The 14,767-nt window shown below is 44.8% G+C and overlaps 1 protein-coding gene across 3 annotated transcripts in view; it reads right to left on the bottom strand.

Moving 5' to 3' along the window:
• ptpn9a (protein tyrosine phosphatase non-receptor type 9a) overlaps window positions 1-14,767 on the bottom strand; it is a 277,337-nt gene that overhangs the window by 21,069 nt on the left and 241,501 nt on the right. For all 3 annotated transcript variants that reach the window (XM_038784520.1, XM_038784522.1, XM_038784521.1), the window contains 3 exons: window positions 12,765-12,834; window positions 4,965-5,043; window positions 1,505-1,655 (listed from right to left, as the gene is read on the bottom strand). In XM_038784520.1, coding sequence (XP_038640448.1) covers window positions 1,505-1,655; window positions 4,965-5,043; window positions 12,765-12,834 — 300 coding nt within the window. The remainder of the gene's footprint in view (window positions 1-1,504; window positions 1,656-4,964; window positions 5,044-12,764; window positions 12,835-14,767) is intronic.

The following is a 14,767-nucleotide window of genomic DNA, read 5'->3' as shown; positions in this document are numbered from 1 at the left end:
CAAGGTGATATACTCAGTAATTTGTCCTGACCCAGCATACAGGAGCAATATCATGAAGTTAGCAAGATTCCCCCAAACCTGCACCATCTTGACTTGGGGAGTATATATATATATATATAATATATATAATTGGGTCAATATCTGGGAATTCGCTCCCCAAGAGCAGTGTGTAAGCACCTTCACCATATGGACTGCAGTGGTTTAATAAGGAGACTCATCATCATTGTCACAAGGATCGATGGGGCTGGGCAATTAAAGATGGCTTTGTAAGGGCAGCACGGTGGCCTAGTGGTTAGCACAACCGCCTCACGGCACTGAGGTCCCAGATTCGATCCCGGCTCTGGGTCACTGTCCGTGTAGAGTTTGCACATTCTCCCCGTGTCTGCGTGGGCTTTGCCCCCACAACCCAAAAATGTGCAGAGTAGGTGTATTGGCCACGCTAAATTGCCCCTTAATGGGAAAAAATAATTGGGTAATCTAAATTTTAAAAAAAAGATGGCTTTGTTTGCAAGGTGCAAATCCAAATAATCATTGAAATTGTTATTTTTTTTAAAAGAGTACTCACGCACACGCATACTTTCTCAAAAACGCACACTACGTTCTCGCATGTGTGCACACTCGCACTCTCACACATGCTCTCACACACACGCTCACACACACACACACACACTCTGGAGGAAACTAAAAGTGAAAACAATCTGAATGAAAGGTTACAATAATGACTCATGGCAATCAGAGAAATGGTTAGCCTACATAACCAAGCGTGCCTACACAAAATACTCAAGATGCTGGAAATGAAATAAACACAGAAAACTCTGCAAATTAGGAGGTCAGGCAGTATCGTTCTGACGACCAGGCATCAACCTGAAATGTTACGGTTTCACTCTCTACATAGGCCTGCTGAATATTTCCAGCATTTTCTATTTTGTGCCTACATGAAGCAAAGCAAGTCTCCTCTTGCTAATATTCTAGCTGTAAGGGCAAGATTTTCTGTTTCACGACTCAATGTCCACTGTCAATCCTACCCACAAGTACCAAGGAAGCACGGTATAAACTGAACAAAGTCAAGCTGGTTTAGTCAGTTCTTACACCCCCCCCCCAATTAAAGGGAAAGAGAGCAAGTATTAAAACAGATCAAATGACAGCAAGCATATTGACAGGCAACTCGCGGACTCAAGTATTCAAGAATCGCTCAACTGCCAATCTGGATGGCTGTTCAATTAACATTTAAAAAAATAAATTTAGAGTACCCAATTATTTTTTTTTCCAATTAAGGGGAATTTAGCGTGGCCAATCCACCTAACCTGCACATCTTTGGGTTGTGGGGGCGAAACCCACGCACACACGAGGAGAATGCACAAACTCCACACGGACAGTGACCCAGGGCCGGGATTCGAACCCTGGACCTCAGCACCGTAGGCAGCAGTGCTAACCACTGCACCATGAACGGCCCTTCAATTAGCATTTTTGAACAGGCATAAAGCAGAAAGAAATGATCCCTTACCTCTACATTCAGAATCTCTAGTGTTGTTTTGTTATAATGTTTAAAGCTTTCTACTGCCAGGTTTTTGACAGAAGTAAGTCCATAGTTCCCCTGAATGTTCTGGTCTAGAGGCCAGTATTGGCCACATTTCTTCCTGCCACTCTCGTCAATTCTAAAGCAGTAAAACACACCATTAGAGAACAGTAGACGCAAGCAATAGTACAGAATAAGGGCCAATAGGAAAAAAAAGATTATATAGTCACTTTTCCATTCTTTGCATATTCCAAAACACTTCGTAGCCACCTGCATCACTTCATAAAGTTTTAGAAACTTCCGTACAAAGAACCTGAAGATGCACTGACTTAAACATGGGAACAAAATACTGCTTCACTTCTGTAAACCCCAACATCAAACTAATTCCCTGCTGGCCCGTCTGAGGAGGGAGAGGAAAGCAAAAAGACATGTTAACCAACATGGACATGCACTCTCCCTGAACTGGTTACACCAAACCATGGTGACAGTGGAGAGGTATGGGGCATTAAAAGTACTCTTTCATATCAACTACAGCAATGCGGTTGGCAGCCTGGGGACTGATACCTCTACGCCGGCCACCTCCTGCAGAGGGGCAGACAACGGGAGGACTCTTCCACACTATCTCCATGTGAGAGAGGGTGAAGGAACAAGGAGGCAGACTTCACCGCACCTAGTGCTCCCAGCAATGAGATTTCAATTCTGCCAAAAGGAGATTAAAATCAGGAATGCATTTTAAGTCTGATCTGCTGCCCTGAAATGACTGGTGCACACTGAGTTATGGTTTCACACAGGTACTGATTTAGGGTCCCATTTAGGGGCCTTGTTCAGTACTGTCTCGAGTGTTCAGTTATTTTGCGCAGATGAATGTGATAGCAACACAGATCTGATTTTGCCTAGCCAAATGTGCAATTTCCAGGGGATCACAAGACAGCGATCGTGAATGGGACTTATGCCTCATTTTCTTCCATCATCGCCCAGGAGCCCCGAAGCTAAGTATAGAACCATAGAACCCCTACAGTGCAGGAGGAGGTCATTCAGCCCATCGGATCTGCATCGATCCTCTTAAAGAGCACCCACCCAAGCCTACTCCCCTGCCCATCCCCGTAACCCCAGTTAACCTGCATGTTGGATGCCAAGGGGCAATTTAGCATGGCCAATCTACCTAACCTGCACATCTTTGGATCCCGAGAGGAAACCGGAGCAGCCGGAGTAAACCCACACAGACACGGGGAGAAAGTGCAAATTCCACACAGTCACCGAAAGCCGGAATTGAACCCGGGTTCCTGGAGCTGTGAGGCAGCAGTGATAACCACTGTGCCACCATGCTGTATAGTGGATCCTATGATCGTTCCACTGAAGCAGAGTCCCTTTCCACTAAATAGACCAATGACAAAGATTGATTGTCTTGCCCACACTACCTATTCATGGCTGTTCAATGGACAAAAGGTGAGGATAACTCAGAGCATTTGAAAAATTGGCACCATTTTGCTCAGTGTGTGGCCAGAGTCTGAAGAGGTAATATTGTCGACTGTTTGTTTAAGAGGAACGGGCAATGAACAGTGACACGAGGCCGGGGTCGAACCCGGGTCCTCGGCGCTGTGAGGCACCAGTGCTAACCACTGTGCCACCGTGCCGCCCTGTAGTAATATCATTTGACTAGGGATATAGATTCAAATGCCACAATGGCAGTTGCTGGAGTCAGAATTCAATGAATAAATCTGGAATTGAAAACTAGTCTCAGCAACGGTGACCATGAAACCACCATCTGGTTCACGACTGTCCTTTAAAGGAAGGAAATCTGCCATCTTTACCTGCTATGTCCTACCTGTGACTCCAGACCCACAGTAATGTGGTTGACTCTTAACTGCCCCGTGATACGGTGTGACAAACCCCCCACCCAGCTCATGGGCAATCAGGGAAGGGCAACAAATGCTGGTCTAGCCAGTGACGCCCACATGCCATGAAATAATCTATTTTAAAAATGTCAAGCTTTGAATGGATGCAATTGAGGGATTCTTCACTGCTACAACTTAGTCATTGAGGATCAAGGCACCACCACATCTAAGGAGGTCAGGTGAAGGTGCAGCACCCTTGGGGAAACTAGGTTGAATTCCATTAACTTGCATAGATATGATTTGCAAGTGCTGCAACAAGGAGAATTCAGAGAACTTCCTAGAACTATTGTAACTGTACGATGAAGCAGAACATTTGGTCAAAAGCAAACCTACCTTTATGTCCAGGACACCCAAGAAGGGAAAGATACAAGAAGCATTCAGCAATTGCATCAAGGCTGATGAAGGGGAGTTGACGAGTCAGGCAAATAAGAACTCTTGTCACAAGGAGCAACAGAGGGATTGGTGGAACACTAAAGGGGTACAATCGCCTTCAAGGAAGGGCATTTCTGAGGGGTAAACAAAACCCACCACTGGAAAATGCAAATCTAGAACTGGGATGCCAAAAGAAAATCCTTCACTCAAGGAGCACGGAGAAACCTGCAAACCCTTGGGTTGACCAAAGGACACATAGGTCCACACTGCTGATCTTTGCAGCAGGAACCATTTGGACCAAGTCTGAATTCCAAGCTACAAACAACCCCAGGCTCGAACAAACAAAAGAGCGCAGGCTCCATGCTATTGAGCACAGCCAAGGCCAAGATCCTCACCCTCAAAGTCTACCCCCTCATTAGGTAGCAGGCAGCATGAACGTCACTACACACCCCGGTGCACAATCTCTACAAACTGCTCTAGAAAGCAAGAGGATCCAAGAAGAAAGCATCCTGAGAGGTGGAACATTAACACTCTCAGGTAGTGTTTAAACATACATATATGTAATGTTTATAAAAACAAGGCCGATAACAATTAAAAAGATACACAAAAGTTTTTTTTTTTTAATTTACAGTACGCAATTATTTATTTTTCCAATTAAAGGGCAATTTAGCATGGCCAATCCACCTACCCTGCACATCTTTGGGTTTTGGGGGTGAGACCCACACAGACACGGGGAGAATGTGCAAACCCCACACAGACAGTGACCCGGGGGCGGGATCGAACCTGGAACCTCAGCGCCATGAGGCAGCAGTGCTGAAAACTATTTTTTTATTTTTAAATACAGTCTGGTTCCATCAAGTATTAACTTTTTTAAAAGTGCTGTGACTGCCTAAGCACACCTATCTTTTCCTCTACCTGGCCACATGCATTAAGAGTAAGACCAGTGATGAGATTAAGTTTCATTTGGAACATTAATGGCAAAGAAACACCACAAAGAACAAAACAGTGACCAGTTTAAAATAGTTTTGCTTTCACCATTAAATAACAACAAAACTGATCTTGAGAATGCACTGTGTAAATCTAAAACATCAATATTTTTGAAGCCATGAAGTTGAAGCTTCAGAACTGCAGAAGCTGAGACCATGAAATGTATAATTTTTCACTGAACGGGTTCCGCTTACCTTGTCGTCATGACAATAACAAGGACATGTTGTTCCCATACCATTCGCCAGAAATCATTGTAAGTCTTTTCTAAAGGTCCTATGGTAGAAAATAAAAGGGCATGAGGTTAAAAAGGAAATACAATTATGGGTTTTTACAACTGGAGGGCCACGGTCTGTTCGAAGCTCTTGGAGCAGCAGGACTAGACACTCGCTCCTCCCATTGTTCCTCCCACCCGTAACCAAATAATCCCTCGGTGGAGGCACAAAATCCAAAACCAAGGGAGAAATACTCAAAAAACTCCTCTCCACATTCAAGGAGGAAATAGGGAGAGTACAGGACCAACATATTCCAATCAAGAAAAAGGGTGGGACCAACAAATCCTGTGAACACCGGATATTGAGAAATATACAGCACTGGATCAGGCGTAAAAGGGAGGCTTATGGCAGATATCGAGGGCTCAAAACAGAAGAAGCCCGAGAGGCGTATAGAATGTGCAAGAGGGGGCAGCACGGTGGCCTAGTGGTTAGCACAACCGCCTCACGGCGCTGAGGTCCCAGGTTCGATCCCGGCTCTGGGTCACTGTCCGTGTGGAGTTTGCACATTCTCCCCGTGTCTGCGTGGGTTTCACCCCCACAACCCAAAAATGTGCAGAGTAGGTGGATTGGCCATGCTAAATTGCCCCTTAATTGGAAAAAATAATTGGGTAATCTAAATTTTAAAACAAAATTAAAAAAAAAAAAAAAGAATGTGCAAGAGGGAATTTAAAAAGGAAATTAATCAGGAGCGCAAAAAGGAGACATAAAAGGACACTAAAGGAAAATCGTAAGTTGTTTTACAAATACATTAAGGGTAAAAGGAGAACTAGGGGAAGGGTATGGTCCATTAGTTTGTGTGTGGAGCCGGAGGATGTAAGTAGGGTTCCAAATGAATATTTTGTGCCGATGTTCAGCAGTGAGAGACGGTGTGGGTATAGCAATCAGGGAGAAGGACTGTGATAAAATTACACACTTACACAAACACACTCCTGATGGCTACGGTAGACAGATTATATCCAATATTGACGCCACACTTTACGAATGATGTGTCGACTTTGAACAGGGCATTGAAGAGATTCACTAGAACAGATCCAGGGATGAGGATTTACAGGATTGTGGGGTTCTCCTTATAACAGGGAAGGCTAAAAGACGATTTGATCAGGGTGTTAAAAATCACGGACCGTGCGAATAAAGAGAAACCGTTGCCAACCAGTGAAGGGTTGATAACCAGAGGGCACCACTATTGGGCCGAACAACCAGAAGTGGCACAAGGAAAAACTTTATTAACCAGCAATTGATTAGGATTTGTAATGGACCGCCTGATAGGATGGCGAATACAGATTCACTAGTAGCTTTCAAAAGGAAATTTGAAAATACTTAAAGGAAACCTTTCAGGGTTATGAGAAAAGAGTGGGGCATTGAGACTAACTGGATGGTTCTTTGAAAGAGTTCATGCAGACCTGGTGGCCTCAGTCTCTGCTGTCCTAATCTATGAACTGTGGCTCAGCTGTTCATACTCTTGCCTCAGAGTCCGAAGGCTGAGAGTTCAAGTTCCAGTCCAAATACTGAGAACAAATAGTAAGACTGACATTCCAGCACAATACTGAGGGTCTGGCTGCACTGTTGGAGGAGGTGTCATCTTTCAGATAGGATGTTAAGCAAAGGCACTGTCTGACACCTCAATTGGTGGAGAAGATCCCAGGGCGGCACGATAGCACAGTGGTCAGCACTGTTGTTTCACAACGCCAAGGATCTGGGTTCAATTCCCGGCTTGGGTCACTGTCTGCGCGGAGTCGGCACATTCTCCCCGTGTCTGTGTGGGTTTCCTCCGGGTGCTCCGGTTTCCTCCCACAAGTCCTGAAAGACGTGCTTGTTGGGTGAACTGGACATTCTGAATTCTCCCTCAGTGTACCCGAACAGGCGCCGGAATGTGGTGACTAGGGGCTTTTCACAGTAACGTCATTGCAGTGTTAATGTAAGCCTACTCGTGACACTAATAAAGATTATTATTATTTCAAAGAAGAACAGAGGAGCTATCCCCAAGGCCCTGAGCGATATTCATCCCTTAATTATCATGAATCAGATTTTCCATCGATTAATACATGGCTGTTTTTGGGAGTTTGTTGTGCGCAAATTGGCGGACGCATTTCCTAGAACAGTGAATACGCTTCAGAAGTACTTAATTGGGCAGCACGGTGGTGCAGTGAGTTAGCACTGCTGCCTCACGGCGCCGAGGTCCCAGGTCCGATCACGGCCCTGGGTCACTGTCCGTGTGGAGTTTGCACATTCTCCTGGTGCTTGCGTGGGTTTCGCCCCCACAACCCAAAGATGTGCAGGGTAGGTGAATTGGCCACGCTAAATTGCCCCTTAAATGGAAAAAATTAATTGGGTACTCTAAATTTTAAAAAAGGTACATAATTGGCTGTAAAGCACTTTGGGATCTCCAGTGGTCATGAAAGATGCTATATAAATGTAAGTCTCTGTTGTTTTTTTTCTTGAAATTATGGTCTTGCAATGATTAGACACAAAATGAATCAAGTAAGTTACAATGGTTGCCCTAACTTTATGGTAACAGATGTCTTCTATGATTTTTTTATATGGGTTAAGGGAGGGGGGAGGGGGGTGGGTGAGGAGAGAGACTGCTTTGAGGCTAGGAAAGATGCTACCACTGAATGAAGAGAACCCTCAGCATGAGGTCTGTTATCTCAAGAGCTTGATCAGACAAAGACTGCTCATCCTCCATGAGATCATGTCGAGAGAGGAAAGTCAAGAAATTACACACGCCTAGCATCAAAACATACAAGCCTCTCTCTGCTGGTACCTGGTTAACAGCATTACTGTTAAGCCCTTGTAGAACGATGCTCAGCTTCGGGACAGAAGAAGATGATTTGAATATTGACACCTGGAAGGGACAGAGGTCAACAGTCTGCGATCTTGCAACAGATACTGCAAGAAACCAAGACGGTTCAAATACTTGTTGATGCTGACACATCAGAAAAGAGGCTGAGGAGGTGGACTAAGGAGGAGGTAATAAGATTCATGAGTCAAAATACGAGGCTATTGCTGTAATCTCGGTGACACAGCCTCCCACAACCAAAACTCTGAATCAGTTCAGAACCAAGACTTGTTGCTATTTTCCCCTTTAACCTGAAGTGTGCGCAATCAATATTACAAATGCGCTGATAAGATAACTTCTGATATTTCCTTTCAGAGCAAGATAGGCATGTGAGAGAAGTCAAGCTATTGGGGCAATAAAGATATAGGCAGGAACATTCCGGCCCTTCCCACTGGCGGAATCTTCTGGTCCCGCTGACAGCACACTGCAGGTTTCCCAGTGGTGAGGGGGGCATTCGGTGAAGAAGATCCGGCTTCCGGCTAATGGTGGGGTGCCTCCTTGCGCCGTTAACATTAATCATTGCGGGGGTACCACTGATCAGAAACTGAACTGGAATAGCCACATTAATATTGTGGCTACCAGGGCAGGTCAAAGGCTCGGAATCCTACAGCAAGTAACTCACCTCCTCACCCCCCCACCCCACCCCAAGCCTGTCCACCATGTACAAGGCACAAGTCTGGAGTGTAATGGAATACTCTCCACTTGCCTGGATGAGTGTAGCTCCAACAACACTCAAGAGGCTCAACACCATCCAGGACAAAGCAGCCCCGCTTGATTGTTCCTCCTTCCACAAACAAGCCCTCCACCACCGACGGACAGAGGCAGCCGTGTGTACCATCTACAAGATGCACTGCAGTAACTGACCAAGGTTCCTCAGACAGCACCTTCCAAACCCACGACCACTGCCATCTACAAGAACAAAAGCAGCAGATACATGGGAACCCCACCACCTAGAGGTTCCCTTACAAGTCACTCACCACCCCGACTTGGAAATATATGGCTGTTCCTTCCCTGTCACTGGGGCAAAATCCTGGAACTCCCTCCCTAACAGCACAGTGGGTGTACCTACACCTCAAGGTCTGCAGCGGTTCAAGGCAGCAGCTCACCACCACCTTCTGAAGGGCATCTATGGATCAGCAATAAATGCTGGCCCAGCTAGTGACGCCCACATCCCATAATGATTCTTTTTAAAAATCCTGCCATGCAGTCTGTAGCTTGAAAGACCAACAAGATTCATTATGTTTGAGAAGGTGACCTGAAAAGTTTTGTTCAGCCAAAGTACATTTGGGAAACCTCTGTCAATATTCATGGCTAAGCTAGACAAATCTTTGAAAAGTCAAGGGTTATGGGGGTCAGAGAGGGAAGTGGAACTGATGCCCACGACCAGGTCAGCCATGATCTTATTGAATAGTGGAGCAAGGTCAAGGGACCAAATCGCCTTCAGCTACTCAATTAATTCACAAACTTCGAAGGACTCGAGACTTCAATAGTTAACAAAACAACCAAACTGAAAAACACCAACACTAAAGGTCAAATAATCTTTTCCCGCAGCTGTTGTAAGAAGGTTAGTGGTGGGAACTGAGAAGAGTTCCAACTATTGCTTGGGTGTGACATTTAAGTGGCACAGAAATAAAGTCCCCAAAAAGGCTACAGCTCTGCAAACTAATAACTGGGCATTATCTTTGTGGTTTATCTTTGCCCACTTGCTATCGGAACGTGACGATGTTGCAAAAACAGTATTTCTGCTTCACAGTGTTAGGCTGGAATGGGCAATTTCATTATTGAAAAGTTGTGAATTTAAAAAATGTTATTGAACATTTTTTGAATATATAAATACAAAATACACAGCTGATAAACAACCCTCTAAAAACACCCCCTGCAAATCCTCCCCAGCTTTTGATGGTGACCAGTTCCTTGAAACACGTGACAAATGGCTGCCATCTTATGTAAAACCGTCATGTGTATTTAATTTTCTCAAGGTATAAAAACTCTATAGGAGATTCCCTCAGCACACCGAGGCACTGGGTGGAGAAGCTGACCTGCACTCCAACAGAACCCGCCTTTTTACTAATATTAATTTATTTCAGTTCCCCAATCTCACCAGTCCCTAGTATCTCTGGGACGTTTTTCCCATCTTCCTGCATGGAGACAGACAAAAAGGGTATGATTCAACTAATTGGGAACAAAGTCCTACTGAGAGCGCGTTTCGCCACGCGTTTCCTGGCCCTCACAGCAACTCGCGTTCGATAAGGGGCCTCTCCAGGGAACGTGCATCCGAGGCTGCACATAGCTCCGTTTCGTACACTGGGGTGCTCCGCTCGCCAGAACTCCCCAGTGTAGCAAGAGATTGGGATGCCATTTTTAAATGGCATCTCGCTCCCTGGAGCCCCCAAAGTGATCCCCAAACCCCAACACCCACGCAGGACACCCCCGGCCTGATTGACGCAAACAAAAAATATCAGCTTGACACATTGACAGTGCCAAACTGGCAGTGCCCTGCCAGATGGCAGTGCCATTTGGGCACCTTGGCAATGCCAAGCTGGTACCCAGGTGGCACTGCTAGGGTGCCCAGGTGAGACCAGAACCACCAAAGAGCATACATCTGGGGGCCTCCGATCTCTTGGGGGACCCCGAGTGCCGTTCAATCTGGTTCCCATTTGCTTGCCTATCTACCATCATATATTTTAAGAAGTCTTATGAATGAAATGAAAATCGCTTATTGTTACGAGTAGGCTTCAATGAAGTTACTGTGAAAAGCCCCTAGTCGCCATATTCCGGCGCCTGTTCGGGGAGGCTGGTACGGGAATTGAACCGTGCTGCTGGCCTGCCTTAAAAGCCAGCAATTTAGCCCAGTGTGCTAAACCAGCCCCGGTTTATATAACACCAGGTTAAAGTCCAACAGGTTTGTTTTAAATCACTAGCTTTCAGAGCACTGCTCCTTCCTCAGGAGTTCCTTCGGGGTGCTCCTTCGGGATGTTGGATCTCCTGGAGTTTCAGACAGGTGCGACGGCAGATGTCTTGGCCTTTGCCTCGCTGATTGCTTGCAGGCGGGTTCTGCTGGAGTGGAGGTCAGCTTCTCCACCCAGTGCCTCGGTGTGGGTGAGGAATCTCATATGGAGTTCTTCCTTCCTTCACCTGAGGAAGGAGCAGTGCTCCGAAAGCTAGTGATTTGAAACAGACCTGTTGGACTTTAACCTGGTGTTGTAAGACTTCTTACTGTGCTCACCCCAGTCCAACGCCGGCATCTCCACATCATATATTTTAATGCAGTTTCCCTGTCTAACACATCCAATTTTCCCCTCATATCTTCGTAGTGTCGAATTCAACTGTTGCACTTTCAAACTGAATGTAAACTTTGGTCATATTATGATTACTCTTGCCTAAACGCTCCTTTACAACAAGATAATTAATTAGCCGTTTCTTATTACACAATACTAGATCTAAAATAGCCCATTCCCTAATAGTTCCTCAACATATTGTTCTAAAAAAACATTTTGCATACATTCCTAGAATTTGTCCTCCACAGGCATTAGCACAAATTAGGTTTACCCAGTCTATATGGGGTTTAACATTCCCTATGATTATTATATTATCCTCCTTACACGCACCTCTAATTTCCTGATTTACACCATGCCCTACATTATCATTACAGTTCTGTAGAAGAGTAATTTAGGCCTAAAATGTTAATTCTGTGTCGATCCATAGATGCTGCCAAACCTGCTGAGTTTATCCACATTTTCTGTTTTTATTTCAGATTTCCAGCCTCTGCAGTATTTTGATTTTATCACTATTGTTTGTTGGCCTACAAACAACTCCAATTAATGTTTAATGTATGACTCTGAAAAAGACCATAAGAGTCGAACGGTCTAGAAACATCAATTCAGTTTCCCTCTCCACGGTTGCTACCAGACCCGCTGGATTTTTCCAGCATTTTCTGTTTTATTTCAGATGCCCAGGATCCTCAGTATTTTGCTTTTCTCCTACTCATGTTTGTTGCCCTTTGCTGTTTTGTAGCTCCGCCCTCACTAATCTAACCTAAATGGGTATGCTGAGCTATGAGGCTACAAAAGTGGTGGTACAAAGTTCTGCTGCTACTTATGGTCCAAAGTGGTAGGACCATACTACATGATGAAAGTGTCCACAACAGGGAGAGGAACCTTGTACTTTCAGAAGACCAGTGCAGTGGTCAATCATAGCAATGCTACTAAGGACAAACTTTCCAACGACAAATAGGCTGGTGAGGAGGAGGTCAGGTAGATTCATGTTGATCGCTCACCACCGGATACAGATCCAGTCACAACTAGGTCAGCTCAATCAGTAATGGTTCTACTGAGTTACTCTTAGCGGTGGACATTAAAGCCTTCTACCATTGCTTCTTTCAGATTCCTCAAATTGTTAGTTAACCTGCAGGAGAACTGATTCAGCAGTAAATAGTGACAATCAGCAGGAGGTTCCCGGTTTGACTTGAAACAATGAGACTTCAGGAAGTCTGAAGTCAATTTGGAGGTCATTCAGGGCCAAATCCACTTGACCTCTTGCAACTCTGGTGGGTTTTTCTTCTGTCCAATTTATGTACACAGGGTTGACACTGAAGGATGGGAAATGTTGACCGATGGATAAGATACCAAGAGTAAGAATATGTTCGGACGTTTCTCAATAGACTGGACAGTCCTTCCAATTTGATAACTAAATTCAATTCAATCTCACAACCTGACTGGGTGGGATACAAACTCACAATCTCTATTAATCTAGAAGCACTATAAACCTTGCTAATTTCCATGTCAATTTGTATAGTCACACATTTTAATTCTAAAATTTGCTAATAAACGACTGCTTTCTAACTCAGAAATAAAAGGCAGTCTGTTTTTGATTGACACGGTGCTTACCCTGTGTGCCGATGTAGGCATTCTTTTGTTTGTAACCATCCATGAAACTGGCGTTGATGTAATCTGTCCTCTGCAGGAAGAATAAAATTACAGGTTAGTCAAAATGCAAAGAGTTTAATGAAACAATTTAACTTTGGGAGATAATTTAATCCTTCCCATCTTTAGGTTCTGGTCACTGCAAAAGCTTCATAACGTCATGAAATTGTTGCTCTGGTAAATATTGTAATTAGATGGGCCTTTTCATTTGCATGCAGTGATTGTTGTAAAATAATTCATTACATCTTTTAATGGCAATTTATCTGAATTCCCACCTCTTTTACTGTTCAGCTTTACTAAATAATTTCAGTCGTTATGCCAGCCAGTTCAGCTCACAAAACTGGTTATCAAGTCAACCTTGGCTCGGTACAAATATTCCTACATCTGAACCGGAAAGTTATTGGGTATACGGTACATAGCCTTGAACCCACGTACATAATCAACGTTAATACCGAGAGCTGTCCTGAGCAATGTTGGGTGGAATTTGCCAGCTGTGCACACCGGCGGGATATTCCGGGGTGCAGTCACCGGGAAATCCACCGGCTGCTCAGTAAATCCCGCCCGTCATATTGTTGGAGGTGTTTCTCTTATTCAGATAATCTTTAAGGATCTCATGGCAATATTCAAACAGGAGTTTGCTTCCCAATACAGAATAATTGGTTCATCTCATTGCTGTCTGTGGAACTTTGCTGTGCACATTATGTCTGTCGTGTAACAGAATTTCAATGTAATTAATTGACTTGAAGCACTTTGAGACCATGAAAGGCACTCTAGAAATGCAATTTTGTTCTTTATTTCGCAGTGTTCTGCACCAAGTTATAGGTGTACCTCCAGCATTCAGCCAGCCAAACACGGCCAAAAATATTTTCACATTGGTTATCTTTATCTAATTTGGGTAATAGGGAGATTCAATAGAGTTACGAGCACATTTGTAATTTTTTAAAAAATCATCTCAACTCCTCGAGTGTGACACTGTTGATGATGTACTGATTAGCACTGCTGCCTCACACTCCAGGGACCCGGGTTCAATTCCAGCCTCGGGTTACTGTCGTGTGGAGTCTGCACGTTCTCCCCGTGTCTGCATGGGTTTCCTCCGGGTGCTCCGGTTTCCCCTCACAGTCCAAAGATGAGCAGGTTAGATGGATTGGCCATGCTAAATTGTCCCTTAAGTGTCCAAAGTTAGGGCAGCACGGTGGCCTAGTGGTTAGCACAACCGCCTCACGGCGCTGAGGTCCCAGGTTCGATCCCGGCTCTGGGTCACTGTCCGTGTGGAGTTTGCACATTCTCCCCGTGTCTGCGTGGGTTTCGCCCCCACAACCCAAAAATGTGCAGGGTAGGTGGATTGGCCACGCTAAATTGCCCCTTAATTGGAAAAAATAATTGGGTAATCTAAATTTAAAAAAAAAGTGTCCAAAGTTTAGGTAGGGTTCTGGGGTTGCAGGGCTGGGTGGGGGTGTGGGCCTAGTTAGGGTGCACTTTCAGAGGGTCAGTGGAGAGTCGATGGGCCAAACAGCCTCCATCTGCACTGTAGGAATTCTATGATTTTAATCAATAGAATATTTTGATTATGGACGAGGTGGTGCTGTTCAATATATGTGATCAAACATCATTGAAAGAAGCCCAAAGGTAAAATCTGACCTGAGGAATAGCAGCTTAGCTGTAGGTGAGTCCCGAGGGGTCTGGACTCTTGTAAATCAGTGAAACCTCTCACCGAGCTTCTGTCCAGCATCACCAGTGCGAATAAAACCACTGCGCTTTCACGTGACAGGAAGAGGAAGTGCCTCACAAAATATTGACTCTTGTCCCGAGGTAGAAATGGACTTCAGTTGATAAAAGTTTGAATAAGGAAGTCTCATCTTGTAAAAGATGCAACAGTCCAACAATGCAACAGTGCCTGGTCCTACAGCATGGCACCGGTGGAAAACTCGTGAAAGCACAGAATTAATCATTAAACTGTGCTGCACTGG

The sequence above is a fragment of the Scyliorhinus canicula genome, chromosome 24 (assembly GCF_902713615.1).
Source record: "Scyliorhinus canicula chromosome 24, sScyCan1.1, whole genome shotgun sequence".
Taxonomy (NCBI): Eukaryota; Metazoa; Chordata; class Chondrichthyes; order Carcharhiniformes; family Scyliorhinidae; genus Scyliorhinus; species Scyliorhinus canicula.
The sequence above is the reverse complement of the archived record's forward strand: the minus strand, read 5'-3'. Positions and strand labels throughout refer to the sequence as shown.